Genomic DNA, 19710 nt, shown 5'->3' with positions numbered 1-19710 from the left:
CACCATCAGCTGTTTCTGAAGATGACCCCTGGTGGGCAGAGCAGCAGAGGATCTCCGCACTGTGCAACGAGCTCCCTTCTCCCCCTTGCAGCTTCTGCTGCTCCCGGGCTGGTTCCCATCCATCCTGACAGCACAAAGTGCTCCCTGTAGCTGCTCTGCCCTCACTGGCGCTCCTGTACAGAGGCTCCACTCCTTCTTCTGGCCCTTCTGATACAGTGAAGGACACCTAATGTCTCTTTCCCACATGCCACCTACCCAAGACTGTAAAGTAATGTCAGCAGTCCTTGGTAACAGGGATGCCTCTTATCTCTGACATACCACCGCTGACATGAGAGGGTCTGTTCATGTTTATATTCCAATTAGCAGCATAACTTTGAGCATTTGAAAAACCCCAGTTTCTTGTCCTCGGAGCTGCTGGTCCTGGCCCAGTGCAGGTTAAAGGGAGCTCAGATCTCATTCGCCCACTTTATCGCTTCTTAGTGAAGCTTCACAGTACAAGCATCTCATCTGAGAAGAATATCCAGGTCACCATAGTTGTGCAGTGAAAGTCATTTAGTCCTGGCATGGTACGTATACAAGAATAACATCACGGTGCAGACGGTGGGAGGGAGACAAGGGATGACAAAGGCAGAGCTCAAGGAAAGTGCTGGGAGACATCCAGAGCCGAGCAGGTCCAGGACAGGGACACTCCCTGGTCCGAGGTGACCAGCTGCAGCTGGGACGGACGCACGCAGCAAAGCGGGACAGGCAGAAACACCGGCAGGAAATATCAAGACAAGATTCAGCTTGGAAAAAATGCAAGTACAAGAAGACAGCCCCAAAAGCAGCCAGTGGGAGGGAAATCTCTGGAAACAGTTATTGATGAATTTTAATTTGTTCCACCCAGTAACTGAGCATCCTCAGAAGAACACAGCAAACGCCACTGGGTCACCCCCCTGTCCCACTGACACTGGTTTTGAGGAAATTAATAAACTGCCTGTTCTAAAACTGCCACATTTTCCTTCTAGACTCTCCATCCTCTTCTGGACTTTACCAGACTTCAAGCTGCCAATCGAAAGTCTATGAGGATTCATTTTGGCTTCAGCTCAAATGTGTTTATGCAGCAAAAAGGATGAAGTTCTTAGAAAAAAGGCCAATGTTAAAGCACAGTTATGCCAACGGTCCATCATTATTTCTGTGATATGTGTAGGAAATGGAGAAGTTTTGCTAGGAGGTGGTGGGTGCTCCTCCTGGCAGGACGTTCGTGGCCCCTGGGAACAGCAGGCCAGGTTACAAACTGCAGTGTTAACACATCACCAGACTCCCATTCTTCCCCAGTCCCAGCTATTCTGTCGGTGAACTGCTCGTCAGTGACACGCACCACTAATGAAATATGTGACTACACCCCTTGACGTGGGATGAGACACAGAAGTACAGAATTCAGCACTGAACTCACCCCCAAATATCATCATTTCTGTGCAATTCACAACTTTTTCTGTTGCAAGAGAAGTAAGCTTCAGCTTGAGCGTGCTTCCTACAGAATGAGCATACATAAATTGCCTATTACCACAACAACAAAGTTCAAGTTCGAGTTACTGCAGCTATACAAAGAGAACCAGAGGCATCAAGCCTGTATGACTTAATTGCCATTAGAGATAAAGCTCATCACAGTCCTGAGAACTGAAGGTGCTTGTTTGGAAGGCTGGTCCCCTAGTCCCTGGGACTGTCCTGCAATAAGGATGCATTTCCAACATGGTCCAGACACTGTGTCCTGCTGCTTACTCAAGATTCATCCCCAAGCCATGCTGTCTCTCAAAGCAGATACAGAAAATCCATTTGCTTAGTTGTTCTACATCCAGCAAGTTAATCTTGCTGATGAAATTCAGCATTTCAATATGTAACTTCTTCATACATCTGCAGTTTATAATTACCTCTTATAGGGAAACGTCAGAAGTCATTGGGACTGGAGACCTTTTGTGCCTAGTGTTGTGCACATAAGGAAAGGAACCGTTTAGATTGCTTTTAAATATAAAATAAAATGCTAGTTAATCTTACAACAAGTACAGAAGTGTGGGTGCAAAAGTAGATAAAATCAGCAGATAAGCATTAACATTAAAAGGAAATGTTCTATAAATGCAGTTGTATTAAGAGGAAGACCAAGTAAAGGAACCAGTTGCAGCTCAAAAGAGAAGGGGAGCTACTCACAGACGATCATGTTCAGCATCGTCAACAAAAAGTCATCTGATAATAAAGAAGTCATCCATGATCAAGTGGCTGTCACAGTTAATACTAGCAACAAAGGGTTAACATCTCAGCCTGCAGCAGGGAGGGAATAACTTGGAGAACACTGAGATTGATAAATTCATCCTAAGACTTTAAGGAACTGGCTCATAAATCTCAGAGCCATTGCTAATCATCTCTGCGAATCCACGGAAAAACAGGCAGGGAGGGTTCTTGGCAACACAGAAAAGGCAAAGCACAGTGTCTGTCTTGGAGGAATGGGAAAAGGAGACGGAGCTGTGGAACAGATATCACACTGGGAAGGAAAACGAGAGCGGTCTGAGAGACAAGAACCTGGTGAGATCTCGGCTGGAGCTATGGGTCAAGTTTTGAGCTTCGCTCTTCAAGATATGAACAAAGTGACTAATCCAGAAGAGAATAAAAAACAGAGATCTAGAAAAAATGACCTGAACAAGTCATTTAATACAGAGCAGAAATGAGTGAGCAGGGAGTGTCTCAGATACAGCACGAAGCTGCTGAAAAGAGAAAAAGGATAGTTAGTTTTCCCATCCATCAAAGATGGAATAAAAATGGATTTAAATGGTAGGAAGGAAGGATCAGCATGGAGGTGATACTGAAGCCATGGTATAGCTTGTTAAGAAAAGATCAGATAACTATTCATAAGAAATGATGTAGGTATTATTGAGCCTTTCTTGGAGCAGAGAAGCGAGCTTATGACCATAGTATGAGACACGGATATGTACCCTGGGCAGTGATTTTCGAAGATCACACTATGCTGATGTTCCATGAGATGGGTTCTAACAGATGCACTAGATATGAAAATGGAAATACCATTTAAAGTATGACATAATGTATTAAACCAAAATCTAATATTAAAAAAATGCTACTTACAAAAGGGAAACACTTGAGGCTGAAAGTTAAGAAGAGTTGGGGTGGGGTCTATTTAGTGTTTCTGATGTCATTCACAATGCAAACTTGAATAATATTATCACAAAAAAATTTCTTCCACGGGACTCCAATGCTTGAATTACGTGATCACTGAGAAACTGCTTAACTCATTTCTGTCCTCCGGGGAGAAATTCATCACCAGGGTAATGGACTCAGCTGTAAGAGCAACAATTTATACTGACAGCAATTGGGAATAAGGCCCTGGAGACCACCATGGCGTGGGTTTCACCTCTCCTTGATCCTGATATTTAAGAACAAATACGAGTCATTTAACTACCACCAGCCAAAACGGTAATGTCTCCCTGCCAACACCCAAACAAGGCCGTTTTCAAAGGGGTGTGGAACACCTAGGTTTAATTGAATCCATCGATCACTTCTCAGATCAGTCATGTTCCCCTTGCATTCAGACAATTCTCCATCCATGAGCCAAATTCAAAAGAGCTTTTCCAACCCGCTGTGAATCAAGAAGCCAGGCGAGCTTCTGGACTAATCCATCAAGCCGTTAAAAACGTCAGTGAAAAATGAACACACTCGAATAACAGAGTCACACTGTTTCTGAAGAGACCCGGTAAAAGCTCACATTGACGTGACTGCAGATCCAAGCCTGTGCTGCATGATTCAAAGGATTCTGCAGATCGATGACTTTGGATTTGTACGAAGTGCGTTGGGCAGAGGGGCCTGTGCCAAAGCCCTGGGGCTGCAGCACACACGTGCTTGCAACATCTGAGGGTTTCTGCAAGAGCCTGGAACACGGAGCTGCCTGTTTCCCCTGCAGCCTCTCACATCACCCTGCTCTTCTCTCAGCACATGGCACTTCCTCTGGTCTCATGTATAATTAGGTAAATTTTGCATGTGAACTGCTGAGCTTTGGGCAGCTCCTGCTAAGCATAAATCAACACTCAGTCCTCTTTGGAGAAACCAGCGCCTCTTGCAATGTCTGTACAAAGGCTGGTGCCTGCCTCAGACGGCGGAGATGACCTGTGTGAGCTGCACATCTGCATGTTAGTGACCAGACAGAGGTCCGGCTCTGATGCCACCCGTAACACTTCGCAGTCTGCGTGCTCAAACCACTTCAACCCCAGCCCCTCCAGTCCCAGAGAGGCAAGGGACATGGTCAGCATCCCTGGAGACCTGGCTGCTGCAACCACAGGGTAAAATACCGGGGGAAGCGTTGAGCAGCCTCACAGCAGGGTCCTGCTCCTGGCCACACACTCAGTGTTCACGTTGGACAGATTTGGTGAGCTCACCCGGGGACAAGCCACCCCAGGAACACAGTGAGCTGCCCAGAGCTGGACCAGTTCACGGGGGTCATCGTGAGCATGGTGCTGGATGCAGGAGAGGACTGAACAGGAGGCCAGACCAGCTCTCCACCCTCACCATAGGTCTTCACCTGCCATAGCCTAAACATCCTTCTCATCGCTCTGAACATTGCTGCGCCCGTTGCTGAACTGAAGCAGCAGAAGCCTATGAACGAGTCAGGATCAGCATGATCTGTGTGCCTGTGACATTCGTACCTGGGCCACCTCCCCGCGCAGCCCCACAGACGGCGCCTCCCCCCGCTCCGCAGCGCTCCAGAGGTGTCGGCAGCTCTGCGCCCCCCAGCTCCTGTAACCCACTGGATTGAGGGAGAAGAGTTGGTCTGATTACGGAAGGAGTTTCCCTGGTGAATCCTGCACAGCTGCGGGATCTCGTCACGTCAAGAAAAACAAAACCTGCTTTATTTGAGAGAAATCTGGGAGGTTATCCTGGTTTTGGCCTGGTTCGAGTAGTCATCTTGCACACTGAAAAGTATTGAATCTGTGTCTAATTATTCAGACACTACTACACCATGGCAACATTTTGTTCTTCAGAATAATATTGTTTAAAAATATAGAGAACTGCAACTTCAATGTAACTTATGGTTGTTGTTCCCCGGACCGTGCTCCTGAGACAGAGCAGCTCAGCGTGCTCTGAGCAAAAATAATGAATGTGACATTTCATGATCTCCACTGAAAGAGAAAACTCTTTAGATGGGAAGTAGGGCTGAGATCAAAATTAGTGTAGCAGGAACAGCTTTCAGATCTGGCTTGCTCTTTTCTGGAGTGATATATTTAACTCCTTCAGCTGAAGAAATTGCCTTCCTTCTGCTGGAGGTGAAGCCTAGCAGACAGTGGGGAAAATGATCCAACACTGAAGATTTTATAAATGTATCTATTTTATTTATTTATAAATAAATTCCTCACCTTGAGAATAAAATGTGGAAGCTGCCACAGAAGATGAAATAATAAATAAAGGAAAAAGCTTACAACAGAAGAAAAAATTGTGTCCTACATGGTCATGATCAGTGATTCAATCCTACTCCTTGGAAATATTCTGATAAGGCAACTGAGGCAGTTACACATTACATGACAGAGAGAGACAATTGCTGCTCCCCGTGGAGCAGAATAAGACAGCTTAGGTGTACAGGCTCATCAGGGGCCAACTGTAACCTTATTTGTTAAAATACAAGTATTTTTAGGGATTTCAGCTGCACTGCGTTTCACGCCATAAGAAGCTGGAGGACATCTGCCCTTCAAGCTGCATGCCACCTGAACAAAGAGACAGTGACAAACTATGCCCTAAAAACATTTGCTGTGTGCCCACCTTGGCAGGCGGAACCGCTCCTGACAGTCGCCTGTTCCATCCGAGCCGAATGGTCCTGAGGATGATAATGCTGCGTTTTTCCCCGGGGTACAGGTGTGCACCCCAGGCTGGCACCGCCAAGAGGGGCTGGGAGTTGCAGGGTTAAAATAAGCAACACAAGAAACCACAGGGCCTCCATCACACAGAGAGAAGAAAAGGTTATTAGTCAGCATCACTGTTATTTTCAGCAAAAAAGGACTAAAGACTCGGATTGATTTTGATTCCTCCGTAGCTGGTGTGTGTCAGAGAGGATGAAGGTGCACAGCGGTTGAAGCACGAACCCTCCGAGACGAGAACAAGGCTCTGGCGTGGTGGTGAGGAGGAAACATCCCATCCCAGCACGGGAGGGAAAGGTCTGAGCAGAGCAATTCAAACCCCAAAATGCTTTCCTCCCACGGGGAGGGGAAAAGGGACTTTCAAGATCTCTTCCCTCTAACCACAGGCAAACATTACCGAAAGAAAAACAACTTTTGTACCATGGAAACGAATGTTGAGATCCGTTCGCTCCAGGGGCCGACACCGGGCTGAACAGTCTGCCCTTCCCCGGCTGCCAGGGCGCGTTCCCTGGCTGTGGCACCTGAGCTCGGGGGCAGTCTTGCCCCCAGAAGAAGGCAGCAGGATGGGGAAAGGCGGAAGGAGCATTGCGTAAATCAGGGACACCCCCCACACACCAATCAGTGCTAAAACAGGGACTACAGGCATTCCTGCTTGTGTATTTCTGATCCCAGAGTCACAAAAGGGCCATTTCCAGAGATCTGCATTTTTTCCAGCAAAGCCACTCCTCTGAGGGCAGCCAGCTTCATCCCCTGTGTTACACCACTGGTTTTCAGCTGTAAGGGTCCAAGAGCTGCTGCTTTGCATCAGACTCAGTGCATGGCACTCGGCGGGTTGCCGCTGATCAGCCCTGCTTGTCAGCACCAGCACCTCCCCCTGCCCAGCCAAAACGCTGCAAGACTGAAGAACAAACCTATTCACGGTCAACTCAGAGGAAGGGGTAAGACCCATTGGCTGCACAGACTCTGAGTCCACTGAGGTCAACTGAGGAAAGCGGTGAAGCAGAAGAGACCTTTCCAAGAAGAGCTCTGTGCAAGTGAGGCTGTGGCTGCTGCCTGGGCCAGCCCAGCTCTCCATGCAACCCATCTGCAGGCAAAGCAGCAGCCTGCCAGGAGTGCCAAGGTGTGGGCAGCTTCCCATATGACATCCATGCAAATGGATCTGTGCATTCGAAATTATCTGCGCTTGGCTGCAAACTAGCAGCCTCTCAGCCCAGAAGATATGGGTGGAGCAGCCTGGAGAAGGGAGCCCAGGGAACACTGTGCCATTGGGTTACAGTCCCCATACTGCCCAGATCAAGCCGGAGTGGTCCTCCCTTGGACGCACAGAAGGAGCAGTGCATGGGGTACAAGCCCACAAGGCTGTGATATAAAGAACATGCTGGGCATCACCGGGTGGAGCTCTGTGATCAAGTTGTCCAGCCTGCTCAAGCCAAAATGCAGCCAGCCTTGCAGCATTGAGTTTCTCTGGTTCACTGTGTGGGGAGGAGCCTGCAGCTTCTTCCCACTTGCATGTGCTGCTTGGGGCTGGCCACCTTTTTCTGTGTGTTTCCTGTCCACGGGGCTCCAACATGGCCAGACGACCTCCCATCCTGCTCCAGCAGATAGTCCCACCTGTGAGATGTGGCAGGTCCCACCTCTAAGCTGACAAGATGCCAGAGCAGGGGATCACTAATCAGAGATATCTTGGAAGCTGCTCTGCTCCGTTCCATGTCCTGCAGGGAGGAGGTGGCAGCGCAGAGCGCCAGCCACGCTGCTCACAACGAGCTGGGAACAGCGATTTGCACCAGCTCTCCTTCGGCACAGCCAGCGAGATGCACATCAGAACAATCAATCTGCCATGGCGCTGTCCCCGAGATGAACTAGAGCCCACGATCACGTCTCCGGCTGGCACTGAGGGGGAGCTTTGTCCCTCACCAAAGATCCATGTTCAGACTTGGTAAATGGTGGTGGCCAAGCACAGAGGAAGAAGCAGGAGTGACAGAGTCCAGCAAACACCGGGGCAGTGCAGCTGGAGCAGGAGCACAGGGGCTCACAGACTCAGTTTCACTTCAAATGTATTTTCCGAGAGGGACCCATAGCTAATTTAAATGCTATTTCTTTTTGGAAATACATGAAGTTCTGTTCTTCATCCCCTAACAGACTGATGTTCAATTCCAGGCTTCATTTGGTGACTGTTATGACTGTGATAATCAGCAATATAAAGTGCAATGCGACAAGTCTAGATCTTGCTATTGAGAGTGATTACTTGGCCTTGGGTAATGAATTAGTCGTATTATACAGCAGCTGGCACAGGAGAAGCAAATCTGCTGCTCAGGCAGCTCATTACAGGGCAGGGCTGGAACCGCTCAGCCACGTGCTGCACACACAGACCTCAGCAGGATTTTGAATTCTGCAGACAGTACACACATTTCTCTGGGACTGCAAAATACATGGCATTCATCAATCCAGTTCCTGGCTACTCCGTTCTGAGTTAAGCATTTGCCCACCCCTTGGAAACAGAACTCTTATTTTGTGCAATTTCTGCATGGCATTTTGCCATATCAGAATGAAATTCAAACTGCTTTAATTCTTAATTCTCTGCCACCCCTTGCAAACCCTGTCACTCCAAATCTCCATTTTTCTCCACCAAACTCCTCCATACTAATTATTCCTCCTCCTCCCCTACCAAAAGCTTGCCTGGCCTCTCTTCTTTTCATTTTTAATGACCTTTTGCTGAGCCGTTTTTTCCTCCATGGAAAACCAACTGGCAGGGCAGCAGAGAGAGGCACAGAACTGGTCAACAGGGGCACACAAAGTTATATTAGATGAAATAGTTAATGTTGACGTTATTTTGCTCCTAGGACGCACCCTGGAGACTGCAGTAGCAGAGGTGCAGGGGTGCAGGGGCCATCACCAGCTGCCAGGGCCCAGGGAGATGGGTGCAGCACACAAACGGTGCTCAGGGCAGCGCTGGAAGACCACGGTGCTTTGGCTGCCAGCATCGCAGTGGGAATATCCGTGGCTCAGGAACAGCCTGCACAGTCTGCTCTTACCGATTATGAATGTAGCAGGAAGCGTCGGACAGATCTCAGACAATGTCAAAGAAAGATTCTGGACTTTGGGTCTGCACCTGTCACGGAGTTCAAAGATCAGTGACCAAAGTCACCTGTTGGTTGGCCTAAATTCACGCCAACATGGCCCATACCAACAACTGAGTACTGGGGGGACGGCTCACAAATGCTGAAAAAGGCATATGTTATAAGACACTGGCCTGTTTCACTGCTAGATATGTTCTCCTATTAATACAAACGCAGAGTGGTAGCTCCTGGGTAACCCATGGCATCCCCCAGCTGGAATTTGCCAGCAAAAAAAACAAACCACAAATGTACTAGGCTAATACAAAAGCTATTTTGACAGCATAACGAGGAAAACTGGATTACTAGTATGAGCAAAAATCTTTCTCTGCTGTTGTATACACCTGTGAAATTAGTGCTTCCCAGGACAGTCCCCACAGCGTGTACAGACAAAGCTCCACGGCAGGCAAAGTATTACCAGCACGTTTATCACTCATGGAGTACAGGCTGCTCTCCCACTCAACCAAACCAGGATTTACCAGCCAGAAGTGCACTTTTGCTGCCATGGCAGGTGTGAGAGGGGCTCTTGGGCCCCCTCACTGCATGGGCTCAGCCTGCGCTGCAGATACAGAGCAAATCTGTGGAGCTGACGGCCACATGCCAGCCCTTCACACGAGGTCACAGAATCCCAGCCTGGCTGGGCTGAAGGGACCTCTGCAGATCCCCCAGTCCAACCCCTGCTCACGCAGGGTCACAGAGCAGATCACACAGGTGGGTCCAGGCGGGTTTCAATGTCTCAGAGAAGGAGACTCCACACCCGCTCTGGGCAGCCTGGGCCAGGCTCTGGCACCTCCCAGCAAACAAGTTTCTGCTCATGTTCAGATGGAACCTCCTGTGTTTCAGTCTGTGCCTGTTGGCCCTCTTAATAGGTAACGTTTTACACTGTGGCGTGACATTAAGAATTCCAACTACGCTAAAGCCTACTTAGATTTTTTAAGACAAACACTTGTTGAAGCACCCGTTCCTGAAAAACAGCACATGAACAAACTGTTGGCCTTGATTTTACATTGCTCTGCATTCTAAGTGGATCACACCAACAAAAGGGAGTGCAACAAGTAATTAAATACAGTCAAACAACACTTTAAACTGACATAAACTCAGGACAGTGTGCAAAGCTGTCATCAAAGGGTGGTGATCACCAAGTCCATTATGCTTCTGTCAGATTTCAGCAGGTCCTCTTTCCCCATCTGCAGATTCAGAGCTGTGCACTGTTACTGGAAATGTGCTTTGGGAGGCTTCCAGCAAATCCGCCGCGTGTGCACGGGAAGCCGGACACATCCCACAGGCGCTGGATTCCGAAAAGCTGCACAGAACCAGAGCTCCCTGCAAGCGCCAGAAATCAAAGACCGCAATATCGATGCCTTATGTCAAAGAGCCCAAGCCACAAGTCAGCAGTGCTGCCTGTGGGCCGCGCTCAGCTCCCCGTGCTCTGACAACGGTGTGAACAGGATGAACATGTGCAACATGAGAAACATCACGCTTGCTACCCGAGTCACAGCGTGGCCACAGCGAAAACAACTGCAACAGTCCCAAATATTTCACAGTATCACAGTATGTTTGGGATTGGAAGGGACCTCAAAAGATCATCCAGTCCAATCCCCCTGCTGGAGCAGGAACGCCTAGGTGAGGTCGCACAGGAAGGTGTCCAGGTGGGCTTTGAATGTCTCCAGGGAAGGAGACTCCACAACCTCCCTGGGCAGCCTGTTCCAGTGCTCTGTTACCCTCACTGAGAAGAAGTTCTTTCTCAAATTTAAGTGGAACCTCTTGTGTTCCAGCTTGATCCCATTGCCCCTTGTCCTATCATTGTTTGCCACTGAGAAGAGCCTGGCTCCATTCTCATGGCACTCACCCTTTATATATTTATAAACATTAATAAGGTCACCCCTCAGTCTCCTCTCCTCCAAACTAAAGAGCCCCAGCTCCCTCAGCCTTTCTTCATAAGGGAGATGCTCCACTCCCTTAATCATCTTTGTTGCCCTACGCTGGACCCTCTCCAGCAGTTCCCTGTCCTTCTTGAACTGAGGGGCCCAGAACTGGACACAATATTCCAGATGGGGTCTCACCAGGGCAGAGTAGACACATGCTATCGGCACCACGTACTTGCTCCTATTGTTGTGGGACTTGTCCAAAATAGAAGAACGTCCTGTCTTTGGGATGTGAGTAGTCAGCGAAATAATGAAAACAAATCCTGAGTACACACTCAGACATTTAAGATCCTGGTAATGCAGAACCAGGCTTCATTACTGATAATAACACACACCGTGGGTTATAAGCAACTGTGGGTTATAAGCACCATGGGTTATAAGCAACCACAGAAGGTTAGGAATCACAGAGAATAAAACAAAGGTTTAATCTGGTTATTCAAATGACCAGTTAATTCTACCTGGTCATTTATTATCACACAGGTAAAAGTGAAATAAGTAGAGAAAACCAAAGTGCACCAAATCCACCAGCATCCTCTGGTCTTGGTTTCAGAGCTATATTTTCCATTTTGGAAACCAAAGTAAAGCAGTGTTTTAGAAAATACTGAGTATGTGGCATCTTCTCATTATTCCTTCTCTCTAGAAATAGAGGCTTCATTATGATATTATTTCACATAAATGTTCGGAAGTTGAATTTTGTCATGAAATGGAATTTTCCTTGCTAATCAGCTGGCTCATTCCAGTTTCTCCTCAAGCACACTGTCTCCTTAGATCATATCAGCTTACAAGATATAGCTTGGCACCGAAATCCTCTACACATTCTCTGCTATTACGAAATAAATTAGAGGCATTACCATTTCTGTGAATTCCTTTCACCCTTTATGACTACCTGGTCACAGAATGAAGCAGTTCGTGCCACAACACCCCTCCTGCAGCTGAATGTGCCGCGACCTCCAGGTTCAACCGCTTGCACCTTCCAGCGTGCAGGTGGCAGATGTCACGGGTTGGGTCAGGTGAGATGAACTGTCCCCCCCTGAACATTACACAGCAGTGGAAGTTATTATAGTGTCCGATGCCTGCACGCGCACTATGCATCAGGGAGAAGCACGTGATTCTTTCCTTCCAAAGTGCCTCATATTGCAGTAAATCAAGCTGTGAAAGTGCAGACAAGATCAGTGGCGGCTCAGCCCTACTCAGTCCAGCTCGCTCAGTCAGATTCCAGAGCCACCTCCGTCCGTGCTGGAAGCACACACTGTGCTTCATACAGAGACTTACATCTGTGGGATGACTGAAGCTATAAAAAGTGCTGACAATTTTCAGCAAATTTGCATATGTTGCTACTGCTGCTGCTTATATAAGTGATTTCTAGCTAACCACAAATACAAAAAGCAATGCCCAAAATAGATTTTGAATCAAAATGCTTGCAAATGTGACTGAATGACACATCTCCCCACCACTCTGAAAATCCCTTCTCTAGAAAAGACAGACACAACAGCCAGTGTTCCCCAGAGGGTCCCGTGTAACGCACCTCCTGGAGTCCATACCCCAGAGGTCTAACACCATCTCACCCTCCTGGCATCTCTGCTGCCCTGTGCCAATAAAGGTTGTGACAAACTGGGACCTCCGTGAGACTTGTCCTAGGTTGCTCTCAGGTCTGGAGCTGTACCGATCTTTCCACACACATCATCCCGAGCACCTCTCATGCAGGTGGGGTGAGGAGGCAGTCAGCCTCTGGGTAGGAAACACTGTGTTGTCTCCAGCTGTTGGAAATCCCTCACTGTATCGCACACCACATGCCATCTGCTCTACCTGTGTTCACCATGGCAATGCTGGCTTTAAGGACCGTGCATCACCCATATCTGAACAGAATCCTCTTTGCACCAGGTTGGGAAGGACAACTGCTTCACCTGGGACTGCAACAGTCTGGTACGGAGGGTCCCTGCATGGCTCTGCTCAAATGGTCAGGCAAGAGTACAAAAATATGCACAAGGGAGGAAATGGTCAGAAGATTCAGTTGCTAGTCCCCAGCTGTCAGGTCTCATGGCTGATATAGCTATAAATCACCAAAGGAGGGATGAAGGTTGAAGCTGATGGTGTATCTACTCAATGGGATATGGACGACCAGCAACATCCCTCCTTCCACAAGTGCCTGAGTTTGTGGGAGAGTGTTGCTGGCCCGCAGATCAAGCTCAGTCACAGCAAAACCACTCTTCTGGATTCCTCTGGCGTCACTGGATTCTCATGTTCAGGAAATATTGGGGGCTGATTCTCCATTACTCCACTATCTTCAAGAATATGACAATATAAGAAACAGTACCTGGCTTCCCAGCACAGGGAAGACAAGGACATAGTGGAGAGATTCCAGCAAAGGGCCATAATGTTGACTAATCGATTGGAGCCTGGTTTTGGATGGGATAGGATTAATTTTCTCCCTGGTGGCTGGTATAGTGCTGTGTTTTGGACCCTTGGGACGGCTGAGCACCTGCCTGCTGATGGGAAGCAATGGATGAATTCCTTATATTGCTTTGCTTGAATGTGCAGCTTTTGATTTACTTATTAAATTGTCTTTATTTCAGTCCATGTGTTTTCTCACTTTTACGCTTCTGATTCTTCTACTGGGGGAGAGCGAGTGAGTGGCTGTGGGGGGCTTATTTGCTGGTTGAGGTTAAAACATGACAATCGGTCATACAAGGAAAGGTTGAGAGAACTGGGACTGTTTAGCATCAAGACAAGAAGGCTCGAGAAGGTTGTTATCAATAAAATCTATGGGGAGACAGTAAAAAAAAATTAGAGACAGACTGTCCTCAGTGATATCCAGTGAAAGGATGAGACACAATGGGCACAAATGAAAACACAGGAAATGCCTTTTAAATGTAACAGAAAACTCTGAGGGTAGTCAAACACCAGAATGGATTGCCAGGAAAAGTTGCGGCATCTCTATCCTCATACACATTCAAAACCTGACCAGACATGGCCAGGGAAGCTGGACTAGTTGATCTCCAGAAGTCCCTTCCAACTCAGTGATGCTGTGAACAAGACCGCAGCAGCCTCGGGGAACTCATCGTGAACCCCATCACGGAACTAACACCCTCCCTTAGAATCACAGAATCATTTTGATTGGAAGAGACTCTTAAGATCATCAAGTCCAAACACAACCTAACTACCACTGAACCATGTCCCTAAGAACCTCATCTACATGTCTTTTAAACACTTTCAGAGATGGTGACTTTCCTTGCTCACTTCGCTCTCTGCTTTTGATAGGCTTTTGGTTTATGCTATTCCTTTTGCTCTATGAAAACTGTATCTTCTCCAAAGCCCACAGAAACATCTTGTTTCTGGCTTACCCCAACCGCACACTCCAGTCCTCCTCTAGCTCTCATTGTTTCCATCCTTGCAATGAGCAGGAACATCCAGCCCCCATTGTTTTCTTCTAATCCACCACTGAGCGCTTGCAGCAACCACAGGAGCAGGAACCAAAGGGTGCCAAATACCTTTACCTCTTTACCTCCCCGTGTCTCTCTTGCCCCACATTGACTACGACTTTGGTCCTTTTCTTGATCAGTGATGAATGAATTGAAACCACACCTTTGCTAGCAAGAGAGCTCTGGCAGCAAAGGCAGCAATCCCTCAGGAATGCCCATCTCTAGCACTGGAGTTTGTTTCCCATAAGTAACCTTCATGGTTTTCTCAGAGCTGTTCGACTTCACATTTGCCAGTAAAACCCATTCTGGTTAACCACCAGCCACGGATACCTGTTTTTCTTTGCAAAAGCCAAGAGCTACCACTCAGTGCCAGTGCACACGAGGAGGAAGAGCCTGCCCTGTCCTCAGCTCCTGGATAAGCACTGGAGATGGTCGGTCTGGCACACACAGCCCAGCTGTCTGTGAAGAGACACAGGTGCTGTCAGAGGTTCCATCAGAAACAGCCATTCCTCCTCTTTCACCCAGCAGGAACCAGCACGCTGCAGACTGGCTGCTAAATTAACTGCTCCAGGGCAGAAGAGACTCCCCTCTTAGATGCTGTCCCTTATACCTTTCTTGCTTCATTCTTTGAGCTCAGGACCTAAACTCAGTGCAGGCTTTAGAGCAGCACTGTCAGAGGAGATTTCAGTCGGTAAGCATGAAGTTGTATGAGAAAGAAAATCCATCTTGCCCATCTATACATGGTGGCAGTCTTAAAGTTACAAAGGCTTCAGAAGAAAGCCATCTCTTTCTGGTAGCATCCAGCCACCTGACAGACTTTGCCATGAGGAGAAAGGGCTTGCACTGTGCAGGGCAAACCCTGGTAGCCTTGGACACTGCTGTGAGTCACGTTCATTCACTGCTGCGGCAGAAAATGCAGCCAGCTGTCCTTTGGGACAAGGAGCCACAGGGCTCCAGAGAGGAGCACAGGTACCCACTGGAGTGAGCTGGGCATGGGGAAGTGAGTACAGGACAGAGGGCGCGGAGAACATTGTGTGGTTAAGTTCAGCTCAAAACACAAGGCTGGACTTTACCACAGGCTGCAGGGCCAGGGCCACCCAAAGCCAATGTAAGTGCTGGTTAATACTGAAAGGAGAATCCTGTCCATGGCCCCATCTAGCTATGCTTTGTCATCACCTCCCTGATGCCAGCTCTGATGTCAGAGTGGTTGGACAGGAACGTGGACAAGAGAACAGGGAAGGAGGGTATTTCTATCATGGTGTCTTTCAGTTAGATCAGGTCCCTGACCTGCACGCAAGGGAAAGGCTGCCTGCACGGAGCCATGAGAGAGACACACACAGATCTTCCTTCTCACACATCTGCTCTACCGTAACATGTGCCATGTCCTGTGGTCCCAAAAATGTGGTTACTTTGGTTAACAAGCTGTCATTTGACATATCTATTAACTCCAGTTCATAGTCTTTATTAGGCACCATGTGTGGGGAAAGGAAAAGAGTGAACACCAGTCGGCACTTGCTGTCTTTCTCACCATCTTCCCAACGGTTTGCTCGGGAGAAAGGAGGCTGTGCTGAGCCAACAATTCGTCTGCAGCAAAGGTTTCAGTGGTGCATGAGCCGAGGGTCAGAAGGGCACAACTGGGGGGCTGCGGGCACCGATCTGAGCACAGTGGAACTTGCTCAGACTTAAGCAGGAAAACAGTAGTTTCCAGGAGAAAGAGGATAGGAAAACAAAGTTGTTGTGTACGCAGAAGTGATTTCCCGCCGCCTCTGCTGAGCAGAGTTTGTCTCATGATACATTTTGCCTCAAACAATTCCTACATTCCTGGTAAATATTTAGCAGTTTGTGAAACCAAAAACATTCACATATCTCAGTAGAGGATCTTGTAAGTGGCAAAACTGACAAACAAAACAACTCCCAAACTTTTAAACTAATTTAAAAAATCGCAAGTGCTTCAGTGACACAGAAAAGTCCCTGGCCTCACTCTTGTAGCACTGAATGGGGAAATTTTACTTTCCCATCTTTCCAGGTAAGAATGAGAAACAAGAACCCAGTGGAAACATCAAATATTTTTAAATTCATTTGGACTAGAGAAACCAAAAGGCAATGCCAGGTCTATAGGTAAAATCTCGTTTTGCACCAAACCCTTTGCTCACAGGACATTACTCTGCATGCATCTGGTGGGCCCGGTTCTGCCCAGCGCTTCTGCCACTCTGCATTCCCCAGAGGGCGTGCAGGGAAAACCCGGGGTGGGTAGTACCTGCCTTGCGCTTGAGCAAAGCAGGCTGATCCCCCTGAGAAACCTGGAGGACAAACAGACCCAATAAAACTTGTGCTGCAAAGCACTTCGGCCCTGTCCCTATAGGGACACTGCTTCAGGAGACCATTTCCATACCTACGTCCTAAGTTCCAAACAAAAGGGCATGGTGAGCAAGGGAAGGACCGATGGGCTCATGGCAGGTTCTTGCTTTGGCACACGAGATGTTTCAGATTTCACTTTCAGAAATGCAGAGATTGTGAAGGTACTCTTCATGGCCATATATTTTACACTTGCATTGTGCCTTGTTTGCATAGGACAGAAAGTAATAAACAAGTTCAGACACAAGCAGTCCAGAGGTGGGGATACAACTGTTGCCCTGGGTGTCAGGGCTCTGAAAACAAGTGAAGCTAATGCAGCTTCTCAGCATCCTGATGAAAAGTCCATGATGTTTGAATCTGGGCAACCAACTCTAATGGCACTGGGGCTCTCTGCCACACGTAAACGGCAGCAAGGTATCTCCAGCCAGCTGGGGAACTGTTGCAACAGAAGGGATGTATCTGAATTACCTCTTCCACAACACAAAGTCAAGAGATGTTCAGTGAAAGGAAATGAGAGGGAGAGGAGGGAGAGAAATTTGCCCAGCATCTGGCCTACATGCATGGCTGACAGGAGCTGTATCACCTCAGCCACTGACTTCTGTTGCTGTTCAGCAATTGTGAAAACACAAGTGTCCAGAGAAGCTCTCAGCTCGCCATGCTCCCTGAATCTCTATGGCTACACCACAAGGTACCGAAGCTCGGGCTGCCGGATGGGGCCGGGCAGGCTGCTCCCCTCCGAGCGCTGTGTGTGCTCAGCAGCACCCGCCCCGGGGCGGCCGAGGAACCGGGGCACCGGGCAGAGCGATGCCGAGCCGGGTCCCCGGGTGCAGCGGCGCGTTCCGCCCGCAGCAGAGCGGGCACCTGGGGCACCCCAACCCGGCCGAGCCCGGGGCGCTCCGGGACGGCTCCTTCACCCGGCCCGGCAGCCGAGCGGCTCCCGCCACCCCCCGCCCCCGCCCGGCGCGGCCCCGGCCCCGCTCCTACCTCCAGGAGCTGCACGTAGCTGGCGGGGAACCAGCCGCGCAGCCCGTCCTCCTTCTGCCCTTCCCACCAGCCGCCGTCCGGCACCTGCAGCACCGTGATCAGCTCCCCCGCGGCGAAGCGGAGCCCCTGCCGGTGCCGCTCCCCGGAGAAGGGGTACAGCGTCTGGCAGCGCGACCCCGACATCCTGGCGGGGGACGCGGCCGCGCTCCGCCCGCAGCCGCCCCGCTCTCGGCCGCCGCTCCGCGCAGGGCTGCGGGAGGGCCCGCGCTGGCCGCGCCCCTCGCCCGCCCCGCTCCGCAGCGGGGCCGCGGCGGGGCCCAACCGGGCGGCAGCGGGGCAGCCCCGGCGCCGGGCGCCCACGGGCACCGCCGGCTGGGGCGGGGGAGAGGGGGGGCGGGGGAGGGGAGGGGCGGGGGACGAGGGGCGGGGAAGGAGGGGGAGGCGGGGGAGAGGAGGAGGATGAGGATGAGGAGGGGGCGGAGAGGCCGCCCGGAGCGCAGCTCCGCCCGGGTGACACTCGTGTCGCGGGACAGCGCGTGTGACCGTGTGCGTGTGTCACCCCGAGAGACATCGCCCGTGTGTTCTTGAGAGACACCGTGTGTGCTCGAGTGAACGAGAAACACCGTGTGTGCGTGTGGGAGCTGGGGCTCTGGAGCTTGGAGAAGAGGAGACTGAGGGGGGACTCATTCATGGGGATCAATATGGAAAGGGGGAGTGTCAGGAGGATGGAGCCAGGCTCTTCTCGGTGACAACCAGTGACAGGACAAGGGGCAATGGGTGCAAACTGGAACACAGGAGGTTCCACTTAAATCTGAGAAGAAACTTGTTCATGGTGAGGGTGGCAGAGCCTGGCCCAGGCTGCCCAGGGAGGTTGTGGAGTCTCCTTCTCTGCAGACATTCAAACCCGCCTGGACACCTTCCTGTGGAACCTCAGCTGGGTGTTCCTGCTCCATGGGGGGATTGCACTGGATGAGCTTTCCAGGTCCCTTCCCATCCCTGACATTTTGTGATTCTGTGATTCTGTGACAGACACTGAGTGTCCCAGAGACACTGTGTAGGACGCTGTGCGTCTGAAACACCTGTGTGTATGACCTGGTGTCTCTGAGACATTGTGTGTGTGTCTGTGTGTGTGTTTCTGCGTGTGTGGAGACACGACTGTGAGACATCTCCGTATGTCTGAGGCACCATGTGTGTATTTGTGATACACACCCAAGTGTGTGAAATCCGTTTGGTCTGAACGACATCGTGTGACAGACCTGCGCATGGAGAAAACAAAGAGGTGTGTGAGACACACCTATCTGCAACACTCAGCTGAACACACAGCTTGCTTCGTGTATGTGTCTGCAACACGTGTGTGAATCGCACACACGAGACACCTCTTTGTATGTGCCACCATGCTCCGTGTGACACCTGTGTGAATGTAACACCCTCCTCTGTGTGACACTCGTGCATATGTGTCTGTGCAACACCAACCACCACGTGTGTCTTTTGCTTGTGAGCCCCGCTCTGTGTGCACAACGCGCTCTGGGAGTGCATGCCTCACTGCAGCACATGTGATTCCTTTATGTGTGTAAAACACACGTGCCTTTGTGCATGCAGGTGTGTATGAATGTGTGTGTGTGTCTGTCCAGGTGTGCACACCTGACTCATTGCACATATGTTATATATAACTGCCAGTACATGTATGAGCACTGGTGTGGATGTGTGTGTGCAAAGTGCAGACACACACGTACGTGTGACTTGCTGCAGGGCATGCTGCCTGACCTGCTCAGTGTGTGAGCAACCATGTGTGTGGGTGAGAGGATGTGCACATACGAGTCTCGCCCACATCGCGCTCGAGATCTCCACATGTGCGTGGGTGCACCTGAGAGCCAGGGCACGCATACCTGAACAACGCTGTGCCACGGCCTGTAAGTTGTTTACAAGACACATACGTGTGCCCTTATGTATGAGACTCTCCCACAACTGTGTGTGAGAAACTCAGTCTTGTACAAAACTCGTTCTTCTGTGTCACACTCCTGCGCTTCTG

General features: G+C 49.7%; 1 protein-coding gene across 3 annotated transcripts in view; it reads right to left on the bottom strand.

Annotated features, from left to right (window-relative positions):
• The window catches only part of GAS7 (growth arrest specific 7), a 151025-nt gene extending 133072 nt beyond the window's left edge, over positions 1-17953 (bottom strand). For 2 of the 3 annotated variants that reach the window (XM_071816808.1, XM_065852036.2), the window contains exon 1: positions 17682-17953. In XM_071816808.1, the coding sequence (XP_071672909.1) occupies positions 17682-17864 (183 nt within the window). In that variant the 5' untranslated portion in view covers positions 17865-17953. The remainder of the gene's footprint in view (positions 1-17681) is intronic. The other variant, XM_065852034.2, reaches the window with a different exon arrangement.
• Positions 17954-19710: the final 1757 nt, after the last annotated feature.

The sequence above is a fragment of the Patagioenas fasciata genome, chromosome 18, assembly GCF_037038585.1.
Source record: "Patagioenas fasciata isolate bPatFas1 chromosome 18, bPatFas1.hap1, whole genome shotgun sequence".
Classification (NCBI taxonomy): Eukaryota; Metazoa; Chordata; class Aves; order Columbiformes; family Columbidae; genus Patagioenas; species Patagioenas fasciata.
The sequence above is the reverse complement of the archived record's forward strand: the minus strand, read 5'-3'. Positions and strand labels throughout refer to the sequence as shown.